Source organism: Ctenopharyngodon idella, chromosome 23 (genome assembly GCF_019924925.1).
Source record: "Ctenopharyngodon idella isolate HZGC_01 chromosome 23, HZGC01, whole genome shotgun sequence".
Classification (NCBI taxonomy): domain Eukaryota; kingdom Metazoa; phylum Chordata; class Actinopteri; order Cypriniformes; family Xenocyprididae; genus Ctenopharyngodon; species Ctenopharyngodon idella.
This window is the reverse complement of record NC_067242.1, coordinates 19,769,148-19,783,957: the sequence shown is the minus strand read 5'-3', so window position 1 is coordinate 19,783,957 and position 14,810 is coordinate 19,769,148. Positions and strand designations below refer to the sequence as shown.

The 14,810-nt window shown below is 37.5% G+C and overlaps 1 protein-coding gene across 3 annotated transcripts; it reads right to left on the bottom strand.

The window, feature by feature from the left end:
- Window positions 1-2,520: 2,520 nt before the first annotated feature.
- On the bottom strand, window positions 2,521-12,945 carry pabpn1 (poly(A) binding protein, nuclear 1). Of its 3 annotated transcripts, none has more exons than XM_051882841.1 (7): window positions 12,459-12,945; window positions 10,918-11,026; window positions 10,579-10,646; window positions 10,345-10,451; window positions 8,505-8,592; window positions 7,974-8,125; window positions 2,521-3,196 (listed from the first exon to the last, which is right to left on the bottom strand). In XM_051882841.1, exons 1-7 carry the CDS (start codon window positions 12,591-12,593, stop codon window positions 3,001-3,003), a joined length of 855 nt encoding a protein of 284 aa, XP_051738801.1. In that variant the 5' UTR covers window positions 12,594-12,945; the 3' UTR covers window positions 2,521-3,000. The 3 variants fall into 3 exon arrangements, with proteins under 3 accessions (XP_051738801.1, XP_051738802.1, XP_051738803.1); XM_051882842.1 differs by having other exon boundaries at window positions 2,521-4,116; window positions 12,459-12,943; XM_051882843.1 differs by lacking the exon at window positions 12,459-12,945 and adding an exon at window positions 12,061-12,220.
- Window positions 12,946-14,810: the final 1,865 nt, after the last annotated feature.

Sequence of the window (14,810 nt, the reverse complement as noted above, 5' to 3'; positions counted from 1 at the left end):
TTTTTTTTTTTCTCCATTTCTGTCACCGATGAAGTTTGGGTTCTTTGCCACTGTAGCCTTTGGCTTATTTATTTGGGGACACTTATTATTCAGAAATATTGGTAACACTTTACAATAAGGTTCATTAGTTAATGTATTAACTGACATGAACCATGAGAAATACATTTGTTACTGTATTTACTAATCTTCGTTAACGTTAGTTAATGAAAATACAGTTGTTTGTTCATGTTAGTTCACAGTGCATTAACTAATGTTAACAAGATTTTATTAATGTATTAGTAAATGTTGAAATTAACATTAACAAAGAATAAATGCTGTATAAGTGCAGTTCATTATTAGTTCATGTTAACTAATGAACCTTATTGTAAAGTGTTACTGAAATACTGACTGATACTGAATGCACTGATACTATTGGATGAGAACTGAACTGAGCTGGATGACATCATTCACCATTTGTAAATTGCCCCTTGGGGACAAAAAAAAAAGTGTTTGAATTGAATTGACAGCTGCTTTATAGATGAATTTAACTCATTGCATAACTGATAAACATTAGTTATTAAACCGAATAACACTGAATTAATTTCAACTGAATAGTGACTGTTTATTGTCTTTTTAGAGCTGCTTTACAGAATTGAATTCTGTTTGCATCACTGTAAAGCTGCTTTGAAACAATCTGTATTGCTATACAAATATAGGTGACTTGACAACCAAAAGCATAAAATATGGTGGGTTACTGGTCTAGCCAAACCATTGACAGGCTTATCACACCTTTTGACCAATAAATCCCCCTTTGTTATGGATGTTTGTGCTTACTAGATAATGATTTCTAATCATCTTACAGGTCACCCTTTGAAAGGGTGATTTTAAGATAATATATTTTACAGAAATCTTATTTTTCCAAAACCATGGGAACCCTGCACAGAAGATAGAAAAGGGTTCCTACACATTTTCAATTTTAAAGTTTCCAAACTTGCCTGTAGATTTATCAGACCATATTTATGGCTCATACAGCATTATATGTGGTTCATAGACATACACACTACCAGTCAAAAGTTTGGAAACATTACTATTTTTAATGTTTTTGAACGAAGTCTCTTATGTTCATTAAGGCTGCATTTATTTCATAATAAATACAGAAAAAACAATAATATTGTGAAATATTACAATTTAAAATTATGGTTTTATATTTTAATATACTTTAAAATATAATTTATTTCTGTGATGCAAAGCTGAATTTTCAGCATCATTACTCTAGTCTTCAGTGTCACATGATCCTTCAGAAATCATTCTAATATGCTGATTTGATACTCAGTTATCATCAATGTTGAAAACAGTTGTGTTGCTTAATATTTTTTGGAACCTGTGATACTTTTTTTCAGGATTTATTGATGAATAAAAGGTTAAAAAGAACAGCATTTATTCAAAATATAAATCTTTTCTAACAATATAAGTCTTTACTATCACTTTATCAATTTAACACATCCGTGCTGAATAAAAGTATTAATTTCTTTCAAAAAAAAAGAAGGGGAAAAAAATTACTGACCCCAAACTTTTTAACGGTAGCGTATATTGTTACAAAAGATTTCTATTTTAAATAAATGCTGGTATTTTTTTAACTTTTTATTCATCAAAGAATCCTGAAAAAGTATCACAAGGTTATAAAATAATATTAAGCAGCACAACTGTTTCCAACATCGATAATAAATCAGCATATTACAATGATTTCTGAAGGATCATGTGACACCGAAGACTGGAGTAATGATGCTGAAAATTCAGCTTTGCATCACAGAAATAAATTATATTTTAAAGTATATTAAAATAGAAAACCATAATTTTAAATTGTAATAATATTTCACAATATTATTGTTTTTTTCTGTATTTATTATGAAATAAATGCAGCCTTAATGAGCATAAGAGACTTCGTTCAAAAACATTAAAAATAGTAATGTTTCCAAACTTTTGACTGGTAGTGTATATATAGATTTTTTTCCTCATTGGTTTTCTCGAAGTGATAACATGCGCTAACGCAATAAGAAACCATTGTATAACCTTAACATATTCAGCTCTGACACCGTTTGATACTGTAAATGTGGTTTGTGTTGTACAGTCACCAAAAAGCAAAGTATGGTCTGATTTAGAAGATCGTTTGCTCTTTTATCTGTTGCTGGTTTGAGTGGCACATGCACATTCATTTAGTGAAGTTCAAAAGACACCCTCTTATGATAAAGAAAAACCATTTTGCAAAATGAAAATGTGTGCCTCGAATTCATGAAGTTGCGTTTGACAATCACTAAACTTTTGCCATGAAATCACTATGATAAATTTATGGAAGCACAGATTTATCCATACTTTCCCAGACCTGGAAATTACTCAAATCAAATTCTGTATTTTTCTAAACTGCGTAGGATCCCTGAAGGAAGAAAACTAAAATATTTCTCTGATTTGGCATGGTGATTATTGGAGCAGAAGTTACACGCGCCTCGAAACTCCCACCCCCAAGAAAGGCCCAAACACTTCAAGTACTTTTTACACAATGTCTTTTATTTTTTTTCTAATTACAGACTCATGGGTTAAAAATAAAATAAAAAAGGAAAACATCTTTTCTCTTTTCGTCCATACCCACTCCCCCATTCGAAAAAGGAAAACGAACAGAAACGAGAAAACCCTCTGCACACAAATCCCCCTCCCTCCCCCCCAAAATAAAAGCTCCGAAGCCCTCCTTAAATAACCGATACCTGTAGCCCACGCGTTAGTGCTCCATCGTGCCCTAACTGCACTGTGCACTGAGAAAGACAAGGCCCTAGAAGAACCCTCCCCTTCAACCTCTTCCTGGTCCTGCCTCTCTCACTCACTCGCAATTTAAGCAGCCATTGCTCTATCATGGCTCTGCCTTCACGATATATAAATTTGTGTGGTGGATGTGTGCGGTGTATGCGGTGTGTCTGTCTGTATGTGTTAACATGGGCCTGGTGCATCTCAGTATATTTATGTTGATAAAGCTCAGCGCTTGTTATTGTAATAAATGCCTCCCGCAGTGGGCCGGTGGTCGCCCTGTCCCCCTCCCCCTCCCCCCCACACAGAGAGGATTGGGTGAGTGTGCATAGCGGGAGCAGAAAGAGACAGAGACGCCGCCGAGACGGTAGGGGGCGCTGCGGCCACGGGAGGAGGGGTAGTCAGTCTCCACTGGTCCTGAAACCTGAAACGACAAGAAGTGGTCTAATATACAAAGAGAGAGCAAGGGAGAGGGGAGGGGGGGGGGAGCACAGGAACAGAGGAAGGAGAAACTGATGGTCGGGAATGGCATATGGCAGCATGAGACAAAAAAAAAAAAAAGAACTCTTAAAAACACAAAAGAAAAGATCTCAGAGCTCAGGCCATGCCATCTTACAATAGTCGTATGGTGTGGAAGATGGTTCAAGAACAGTAAAACGTAAAAAAACAACGCCGAACTCTAAACCATTGTCGGAATAACACAGGTGGAGGAGGTAATCCGAGTGAGGGATGAACAGGAAAGAAAACAGCGCTGGGGGGAAAAGGGATTCCAGAGAGCACAGACAAATAATAGAGAATATGATCTCAAATAGCACAACTTTGTGAAAACAACAACATTCTTGCTATTAAATTGTTCACATATTCACGGTACAATAATTAAAAAAAAAAAAAAAAAAAGTTAACATTTTTTTTTTCTGTTTGCCTTTCTTGAATGCAAACATAAGAGGGGCTGTTTGGTGAGAGAAAAATCACAGCCAGACAAAAGGACACATCTGCAGCCTGAGATTACATCATCATCTTCTCAAATTTAAACAAATGCCACCAAATCTCCCCGACGGCCATATTGTACCTTACCAGGGCGATCGCAACACCTCCTCACACCCACGCGCACACACAATCGCACACTGCGGCCAGTCAGTCTGTCTTTCCAGGAGATGCTCTTTTTTTTTCCTTTTTTTTTTTTTTTCCTTTTTTGTCTTTTTTTTTTCTTCTTTTTTTCTTCCTTTATTGAGAGGGGTCTTTTTTCTTTTCTATAGGGATACGGGATGATAGTAAGGGGGATTTCATAGGGGGGTAGGGAGGTATTAGTAAGGGGAGTACCACGATGTTGTTCGCCCTCGGCCCCTGGAAAAGAGAGAGAAAAAGAGGGTGAGTTCTTTTTTGTGATTGGTTTAAGAAGACGGACACCAATTCACTTTTTTTGGGGTATGAGTGTATATCAGTAATATGCATTTTAAAGGGCCGTTTGAGGACAAGCTGAACGTTTATGCACTCACGTTACAGGTATACACATAATTCAAAATATGAAATGCAATGTATACCACTCTTCTACGGATAACAAGATTTAAATAGCGATCAATGCAACCATGTGTAAAGAATCCAGTAAATGTTGTTTACTTTAAAAAGGGAAGCTGAGGAAGATTATCCAACAGCAGAATGTGTGTGTGCGCATTAGTTATATTCAAGCTTTATAAATGAGCTAGTGTCCAGTGTGGGGGGCAGTGAAAACACGCTCTCCCTCTTTCTCTCTCTCTGAACGGGGCGGCTCCTGTGGTCTCTGTAAGGGAGAGATCCTGGGGACATGAACCCTCGGACACATGCACACACAGTTACAGTCAACGACACACAGCTTTCCACAAATGGACTGGGCCACAGAGCGCGCGCGCACACACCCACTCACACACATATATACATCAATAAATGCAGTGGCAGCCAGAGACGTTCGTCATTCACACAAAACCCCCTCCAGGAACAGCCTGCGCTCTTTGTGGCACAGAAACCTGTTATCGGATGGATTCTAAAACAGTCAATATCAGGCTGCAGGAATGAACCCTCCATTCTGGAAGTGAACACATTGTTATTCATGCGAGGGGGTGAAAATGTACCAAAATGGGATTTTCTGAACTAAACTTGCCTGAGGACAAACACTTGCCTTTCAGTTATTCAGAGCTGAGCTTGACATCAGCTACATACTCAAACTTGTAGGATCCCATTGGCTAATTATAAAGATATAAAAATTCACAATCATAAGAAGTGACCTAATTCACAGCAAAAATATTTGGGTTTGGGATAAAACAAATTCTTAAACTAATTTGAAAACCTCTACAGGGCACTAACACAAGCTTCACCCAAAAAAAAAAAAAAAAAAAAAAGTCAGTGTGACAGTGCATGTACAAGAGTTTCCCAACAAACTGATGTACAAGATTCTGATTCATAAAATGCTTTCACTCCACCAGTTCTTAAAAGACAGGAAATATTCAAATGCTCCCAAAAATCTCCAATTTAAAGTCCTTTATCACACTAGGTTATCAAAACAATTGAAGCCAACAGTAATAATAAGATATAGGCCTGGTTTCACAGACAGAGCTTAGAATAAGCCAGGAAAAAGCCTCGGGGTGCTTTCACATCCGGCTGATTCGGAGCATTTGTTTCAGAACCTGGTGCGTTTTCTCGCTTAGTTCGGTTCATTTAGGCATATATGAACACGGTAATCATGCTCTGATCCGCACCAAAACAAACGAGGTGGTCTCGGCCCGATTGCAAACAAACTCTGGAGTGGTTTGGTTGAGGACAGAAAGCAATCCGACCCAATGGACCAACGAACCAAGCAGTATCATAATGTAGAATGCAGTCCCGACGAAGCCTTGCTTCCCGCTCTAAATGGATTGTATAGGCTATATAATTATGCCGGCAATGATGGCTACATTCTTATAGTGTAAGCGTGTGTGTCGACAGTTACAAATAAGCCACAAAAGCTTGTGGAGTGAACTTGTCAATCATCTTGATGGATGGTGCAGAGGAAACTCTGACCCTTAGAGGACAGTTGTACTCACATGTGACTTGCATAAACACATTTTGGTACGCTTTGAAATGTTGCCTTGTGAAAGTGAACCGAACCAAGAAGAAAATGCAACATTAACAAATTAAGCCTCTGTTTCGGAACAAAGCAAATGATCTACAGGTCTGAAAATGCCCCTAGTTAAAATTAGGACATTTAAGTAGCTTTTTAAAACATGCCTTAGAAAAAAAACAAAAAGGAAAAAAAAACAAAAAAAAAAAACATCACTGGTGTGCATCTTGAGAAAAAAGAAACAATGGGACTGACATATTTTAAGATATGTCAGAGCAAGTTGCTTTCAGTTAAGACAGCTCAAACATGTATCCTAGACTAGGCTTCAGCCTTCTCTGTGAAACCGGGCAATAGAGCGCTAAATCTGTCCAGAGGGCCTAACAGGATTTGGGTTGAGTCTTGAAACCTAGCGAGGTGCCTACAGAGACAGGACCACAGGCTTTTTTGAAGATTCACTATGTAGACATCTAACGGTTTTGAAGCACAACGCAGAAATGATCTTCACACTGGGAAGCAGGTTATTGACTTCTAAACCTCTGATGAGTGCGAAGGATCATTCAATGCTCAGAATCTTACACTGCAGGAGGAAAATGGACCGAGATGACAACAATGTGTGTTTTTAATGGTTTCTGTAATTCTTCCTCAGTTTTCCTTTTAACATGACGACACACAGGGGTTTGTACAGAGAGTGCAGACTACAAAAGAGAGTGGTGCAGTTCCTTCTCTCTTCACACTCAGAGGCATTAAACAGGAGCATGCATACATACAGGAGACAGACTGCTATACAATTACAAACTAGCATAGAATGCTTTAAAGGTAACAAAAATAAATAAATAAATAAATGAAAAGCAGAAGAGTTGATGATTCTAATAAATGTTATATTATTAAAAAAAAAAAAAAAAAAAAAAAAGACAATCTTTTGATGTTTTTTTCTTTTAATAATTGTTCCTGAAATGTTTATATTACAAGATGAGATTAAAGGGGTAGTTCAACCAAAAATGTAAATTATCCTATGATTTACTCACCCTCAAGCCACCCTAGGTGTATCTTCTTTCAGACGAACACAATTGGAGTTATATTAAAAATAAAATAAATAAATAAATAATAATAATAATAATAAAAAAAAAAAAAACACATCCTTGCTTTTCCATGGTAGTGAACGGTGCTCCTGATTTTGAAGTCCAAAAAAGTGCCTCCACCCATCATAAATATAATCCATACAACTCCAGGGGGTTAATTAAAGGCCTTCTGAAGAGAAGCGATGTTTTTTTTGTAAGAAAAATATCCATATTTAAAACTTTATAAACTTAAAAAAAAAAAAAAAAAAAAAAAAAGCTTCCGGCAGATGGCCCATGCAAATCAAAAGAGTAACCCTGACACGATGTATGACATAAGATGTAGGAGTATCGTAACCTTAGAGGCCTCTCCTGGTTCAAACAAATAGGGCTGTGCAACAAACACAGGAAAACATTAAGGAAGTTCCAGAAGTTCCTCTTCTCTTATATTGAAATCCTCCGACATTTCGCTTTAAAAATTCTCGTTTTAGACTTCTAAAACTTCTAAAACTTTAGACCACGTTCGTCATTCAGTGCAGAGGTTACTCTTTTGGCATAAATCGATTTGCATAGGCCGTCTACCGGAAGCTAGTTATTTTAGTTTAGAAAGATTTAAATATGGATATTTTTCTTACAAAAACCCATCACTTCGCTTCAGAAGGCCTTTATTAACCCCCTGGAACCGTGTGGATATCTTTTATGATGGATGGACGAACTTTGACTTCAAAATTAGAAGCGCCATTCACTACCATTATAAAGCTTGGAAGAGCCAGGATATTTTATAATATAACTCCGATTGTGTTCGTCTGAAAGAAGATAGTAATATTAACTTAGAATAGCTTGAGGGTGAGTTAAATTATGGGATAATTTTCATTTTTGGGTGAACTACCTCTTTAAAATAATAAATAAATAAATATTAAGCATGAACATTTAGAAACAATAATATATTATTATATTAATTATATTATTTTAGATCGCCCCCCACCCGATGCGCACACTTTCACAGCAGCACTCTCTGTCAGGATGGAGCCTGTGTGTCAGTCACTGTCAAACATGCAGGTTGGCATGGAGCTCACCTGAAGGCCCGACCTCTGCCTCTGGGAGGTGTGTAGCCACTGTAGTAGCGCGCCCGGGACGAGAAGTTTCCTCCCCGTGAGCGGAAGCGGGCCCGAGGGAAACCGCGGTCTGTGGTGCTGATGCCAGGACGATTTGTTCTCTTGGCCCCAACCTGGAAGAACAGTTAGGAAATTTAAGTTTAAAATTTCAACACTCCAAGAAATCCTAAAATATAATAAAATATGGTATAGGGCAGAGGTTTTGAAACCTGTCCTGGAGGACCCACAGCACTGCACATTTTGTATGTCTCCCTTATCTGACATATACCCATTTCAGGTGAGCCACTGAGTTGAATCAGGTGTGTTAGATGAAGGAGATAATAAAATGTGCAGCGCTGGGGGAACTGAACACTACTGAAGTGTTTGTCAGTGCTTTATAAAGCATATCTTCTGGATTTCTAAACAAATAATTTCTATTATCAAAACTCAACTCAGTTTAACATTGACTTTTGAACTTGTCAAGACAATTTGTTATGTTATGCCTCATCTCACCTTAATCTGCCTTCCTCTGAATAAGGACTCATCCAGTGCCATGGCTGTCCTAACAGACTCCTTGTCTGCAAACTCTATATATGCAAACCTGAAACATGATGAGAGCAAATGATCATAAGGGCAGTCAAGGTCAATTAAAAAGAGCAGCAAAGCATATACTGAAACCGCTATGAATTATGTATTGTTCTACGCAAATATATACATGGACACATGCTTCAGAAACCAAGAAAGAATATTGTAAAAGATTTATTAAGATGACAGAAAACTGTTCAAAGTAGCTGTGATTAAAGCATTGCATCAAATGTTACCCCATGCAATTGGCTGGCAAATTATTAATGGGAACAGCTTGAAAATACGGTGCACCAGAATAGCACAAAGCTAGAATCTCACAACTCACAGTCTTAATTCCACATATAAATAGCATAAAATCACACCACATAAAAGGCCATACTAATTACTGCAATGTTCCTACAGATACCTGAGAGGCCATGCACAAAAATAAATAGCAGTTTATATATTTTATATAGTGGTTTTATTTATTTTCTCATATATATATATATATTTTATATGCACTTTAGCTTTGTATAGATAGAGCTTAACATTTATTAGACCACCTATCATAAAGAGAAAACAAATATTCGAGGAATCTGTCAAAAACATTTTTAAAACTAAATATTTTATTGTCATTTATATGACAAATTTATAACAAACTGAAACAACTAGAGTCTTTATTCACACATAACCAAAAAAATTATATTTTTTATTTTGTATGGCTTCCTTGGTCCTTTATATCAGCTTGCATTTTTGCTGGCATTGTTTTTATGTACTTTCCGACAGTCTGTAGTTATGGACTCCCAAATAGTTGTTCTAGTTGTTCCCAAAGACTTGCTTTTGATTAAAACTTTTGTGCGACCTATCTTTGAATCCATTAAATCGCAACAATTGTATTTTAGCATCAGAAACACTACTGCGACTAAAGAGCTTACACATACTGGTGTGGATTAACCATTACAGAAACAAAAAACGATTTTGGTAATCACCAATACTGTTAGTTTAGGGCAGCTGTGGCACAAACCTTACATTGGGTGGTAGTCTAATAAGTTTGTTAAGCACTGTGTGTGTGAGATATATGTACAGTCAAACCAAAAATTATTCAGACATTTTTGATATATTTTCAGTAGTGGGTGCAGGACACTATAGTTCATTTATGTAAGTGAGGAGAGCAAAATAAAGTAAACTGTAAAGGACAAATATTATACCCCAAAATTCTTCATACAGTGGACTACCAGTAAAATTGATAATTTGTAACCAAACATTATTCAGACACTTTGACCTGACCATGTTTTGCTTAAGTGTTATCTGACATAATTAAGATAATTTTTTTCTGACACAGTTTAACTCCGAGATCTTGTCATATTTTATTACCTTTTTTAAACTATAATGAATAAACTCCAATAAATGAATGAAATGTTCAAGGTATCTGAATAAATTTTGGTTTGACTGTATTTCTAAAATCTGAAGAGAAAAATGCTTAATGCAATATAATAATTTGTGCTTAATGAAACACTTATTTTTTATGAAACAATACTTCTTTACTAGCATCACTGCCAATATGCCTCAAATTCTAGATCGGATCATTATTTCAGTGGCTGCTGTTCAGTTTGTAGGTTAAGGTGATGCATCAATGCCTTCTCTAAACCTAAAGTGCCTATCTGGAGCAGACGCTGCACAAGAGAACAAGAAAATGAGACACCCACAAAAAAGACAAATGCCATAGATAGAAAAATGGAGGTTAAGATGGGGGAGAAAAAAAAGAAACAGACGAGAATGCATGAATTACCCTTTGGGGTGTCCTGTAAACTTATCACACAAGATGGTGACTCTGTTTACGGACCCACATCCGTGGAAGTGCGCCTCCAACTCCTCTGCCGTCGCACCATAATCCACCTGCAACAGACAAAATCTAATCACCACCACTTCTAACATCAAGTATACCTCAGAAAACATTACAAAATGCAACGAATTACATGAATACAGCTAATAACCATGTAGGTATGAGAATAATTGCCCATACATTTCCAACATAAATAGATCTCCCATCGGCTTCCATCTTCTCTTCAATGGACATAATGACAGGGCCAGCTGCAAAGAGAAAACACTATTTTCACACAACTCCAAAACCCTTGATTTATCACAGAAACCACACTGTCTGCAAGGTTACTGCAGAGCTTCGCCTCTGAAATCTAGGTTTCACTCTGTTTCTAGTCATATCTCTACTGACCTCCAGTGCTAGTTATTCTTCTCCTAATGCAGGCTTATTCATCAGCTCTGTCTGTTCTGCAGTGCTCCCTTTAAACTCAATCTTCCCAAGACTTGCCCGTTCTCCCTCCCTCATTCATTCAGTCTCACTTACCAGGTGGAGGACTGAGATTCATCTGTTTCTCCACCTCGTTCTGTAGCTCCTTCAGTTTCTCTGCCTCCTCCTCCATCTCTCTCACCCGGGCTTTAATTGCCTCCAGCTCCTGAGAAGGCAAATAAACATGCAAATATAGACATTACCCAAAAAACTCAGATTATTAGACATTTAACAAAATTGTTATTAAATATTTTGCATAACTAGATCCTGTTATTCAAACGAGTAAATGATTTTAGTGTGTCTGATCTATATCTGCATCAGTATCATGTGCTGCTGCTAAACCCATTTTGTCACAATCATTCATTATCCTCACCAGATATCATGGAGACAGCATGCACATGCACTTTCACACACGTGATTATGCACTGAGCGCTTTCAAACCATTTACTGTCCAGTCAGCAAGACGCCCTAAGCATGATGCCATCCGTGCATGCATTGTTGTGCGCGAGAGAACACACTTTTGATGTGTATTCACACGCACGCACACAAGTTTCAGCAGTGCTGCATTGCAGGGCAGTGGGAGTCGCTTTGGATTGCTTCTAAAGTAACACAGCATGCATGTGATGGCCCCTTTTACGCAGTTAAAACAAAATTTTGCATGATACGATCTAACTTCAATAACCGATTAGAATACACAAACAACAGCATATTATAAAGTAACTAATGATTAAATACGACCCATAAATAGAGCATCATTGCATGATGAAATAAAGTAGACATGCATTCAGCATTCAAATGCATGACCTACTCCAGCTCCAATAACGTTAATGTGCATGGAGAGAAATGCACCAGCCCAGCCCTAATGCCCCATCTCCATCACACACACAAAAACCACCAACAAATTATGCAATACATCACGAGCGGCATTTAATCTCTAAAGTACATCGAATAAAAGGATCACGGCGATGCAGATGAGCATGACATACAGCGTTCTGCCCAACGACAACTCTGCAGTTTTCCTTATTGTTAGCAATTCGATGCAAAATCTGAAAATAAAAGCCTCTCACGCCTTTAACATGTCACACACGTCGCATAAAGATTTATTCCATTGCAGAGGCCAAAAACAATCGCACGCAATTACCAACGCGACTTACTTTTTCACGCCACAAATATTACTGATCAGAAAAGAGGCGTGTTTACCGTGAGCCGTCTGCTTCTTTGCGGATGGACCCACACTGCTGCGGCTAATGGCGGCCTGTCCTACCCTCGCCCCTGTCTCTTACATCTCCCGTCGCGCATTTTTGCGATGAAGATTTTTTCCCCCCGCTAGGTCTACAGATCTGGCGCAGAGGAACCCAGACCAATGTTGCGCCAACATGGCGGCCAGCAGCACGCATGTCACTCACTAATTCTACTGCACTGCGTGAGCCACAATGGCGGACAAACCGACCTGGCAAAACCGGTTTCGCGTTGACATGATTATTTGCTTTGCAATTACGATTTTTTTTTAATGTGAGGTTAGAGAGGAAATTAGGATGAAAACGTTTACAAAAAACGAAATTAGTTGTTAAAGCGGGTATAATACGTCCTTCACTTACCGGATCTTCAATAGCGGCCTCTCCCTCGTCTAATCCAGGTTCTTCATCGCCGGCGCCTGGGTCTTCAAGTTCTGAGTGACCCGGGTCTGAGTCCAGCAGAGACTCATCTGCCAGTCCGTTACCAAACTCCGCCATCTCCTGATTCCCGGTGGTCCGACGCGCCTCGTGGCTAAACTACAGGCCGCGACTCTCGCAGGGGGGAGCAAGAGAGAGGGGCAGGGGAGGGAATAAAAAAAAAAAACGGCGGAAAACGCCGCTCACTAAAGTTAAAATGGGGAATAAAAGCCCGCCTCGCTTCTTCTGGAGCTCAAACGTGTCCTTCAACGAAAAAAAACCCCAACACTATTTATCCAAATATAAATAGGGTTCACTTAGTCAATATGTCGCACTTACTACTCTATTTACATTAGAAGACAAATTCAGAAAAGCAAATGTGTATTCTTCGCGAGGGCTCGTGTGTTCCAGAACAGAAATGGAAGCCGTGGGCGGGGATTCTGAGCACTGCAGGCGCACTATCGAGAGGTGATTGGACAATTCCGCCCTTTAGACACGCCCTCTCAACGTATCGAGAACGGGTATTGGTGTTCTCTTGGGATATTTCACTGCGCTCGCCGCTTAGACTTTACAACAGCAACTGTGATTGGATGAAAGTTGTGTCATTCACTGCTCACAGACCACCTTTAGATTGCAACGGTATTTGTATCGGATTAGAGATACTATGCAATGTTGCCATGTCTCCACAATATAATCCACTTGGTCCTTTGACTTATAGTTTATGTAAAGTCACTCATAAATAAGTTACTTTATTATTATTTTTTTTTTTAATAAAACTTATTTCCAGAATATAGTCCCATATTTAGGCTTGCTACTGCTTGGCCCAAATAGCACAATAAAGTATGACCAAACTGTTGAATATCAGTAATTATATATTTTTTCAAAGCTTTCAATTTCTCTTTTTGAAACTTTATATTTTACACATTGTAATTTTTTATTTCATTTTATTTATTTCTCTATTGTTCTTTGAATGTTTGTCATGTTGTTCATAAAAAATTGAATTAAGAAAAATATGTATTAATTATGACCATTAATGGTTGTTGTCAAATATCCCCACCTACTGTCCGAGTTGTTCTCTACATACTGTAAAATTTTGGCCTTTTTCTTTTCCCATAGGTGTACACATAAAAGAGAAATGTATTCATACATTTCGATGAGCAGTAGTAGTAGATGACTTATGTGATCTATGGTATCTATGGTACGCAATATGATATCATTTTTGTGTTTTGTGTAATTTTTAATTCATTTATTTTTTAAAAGGTTTGTTGCCTTGATGCAACATTGTACCACAATGAACAAATTGAAACATTTGACATTTTCATGTAGAAAAAAAAAGAAAAATATTTATTGAAAACATCAATTTCTTTAACCAGACACGTGAACAAACAAGTTGTTTTTAATGTATTACAAATTTCATATTTAATAAAAAGTAACATTTTGTATCCAGCTGTTGCTCTCAGGCAACATTGTACCATCATGGAGCACAAGTATTACCAAATAACCATCATATCATCATGTTATCATGTCAAGTTATCATATCCATCTGCCATATTGTCACTATGACCAGATCTTCCTGATCACAGTATGACCCCTCATCCTCTCCCAGTGCTACCTGTTTTATACCTATTTGAAGTGCTATAGAAAATGTGCAGATCATAATATATGCAGATACAGTATGTGAATTACTATTCTGATAATTGCATTACAAAATCATACAAAAATGCAAATATATTTAGATAATTTAAACTCTTTTCCTTACAAACATAAAAACACTTTTTTTATGTCCTCCAAAACTTTTGATTATATAACTGATTATTTCAAAGTTCTTGAAAATACTTCTTTACTTACCAGTGAAGGTGATTCATATGGACACAAATAAGTGAAAAATGCACTTTTCATTAGAGAAAATATGGAGCCGTGACGTGCACACGCGCTGAAACAGGACAAAAAACGGACCCCCTTGAGTCATGTGACCACTAATTGATTAGTATTTGAGTTCTTCTGCCCTGAGATACACTTGATCAATAAATTGGTGTCTTATTTTATTAAAAACAAACTAAAATAGACTGTTGCCTGGAGGCAACACTATACCATAGAGGGTTTACATACATATATATATATATATATTGGGCTTGCTTTTCAAGTGAGATCTGGCAACAATGCTACTATGCATACACTTGAATGCCAAGATCTTCAACTTAACTTAAACCATGGCCTCTGAAATTGTGTATTTGTTTTACCCATTATGAGAAATGAATATTGATAATCTCTAACGAGTAGGCTACTACTTCGGTATTT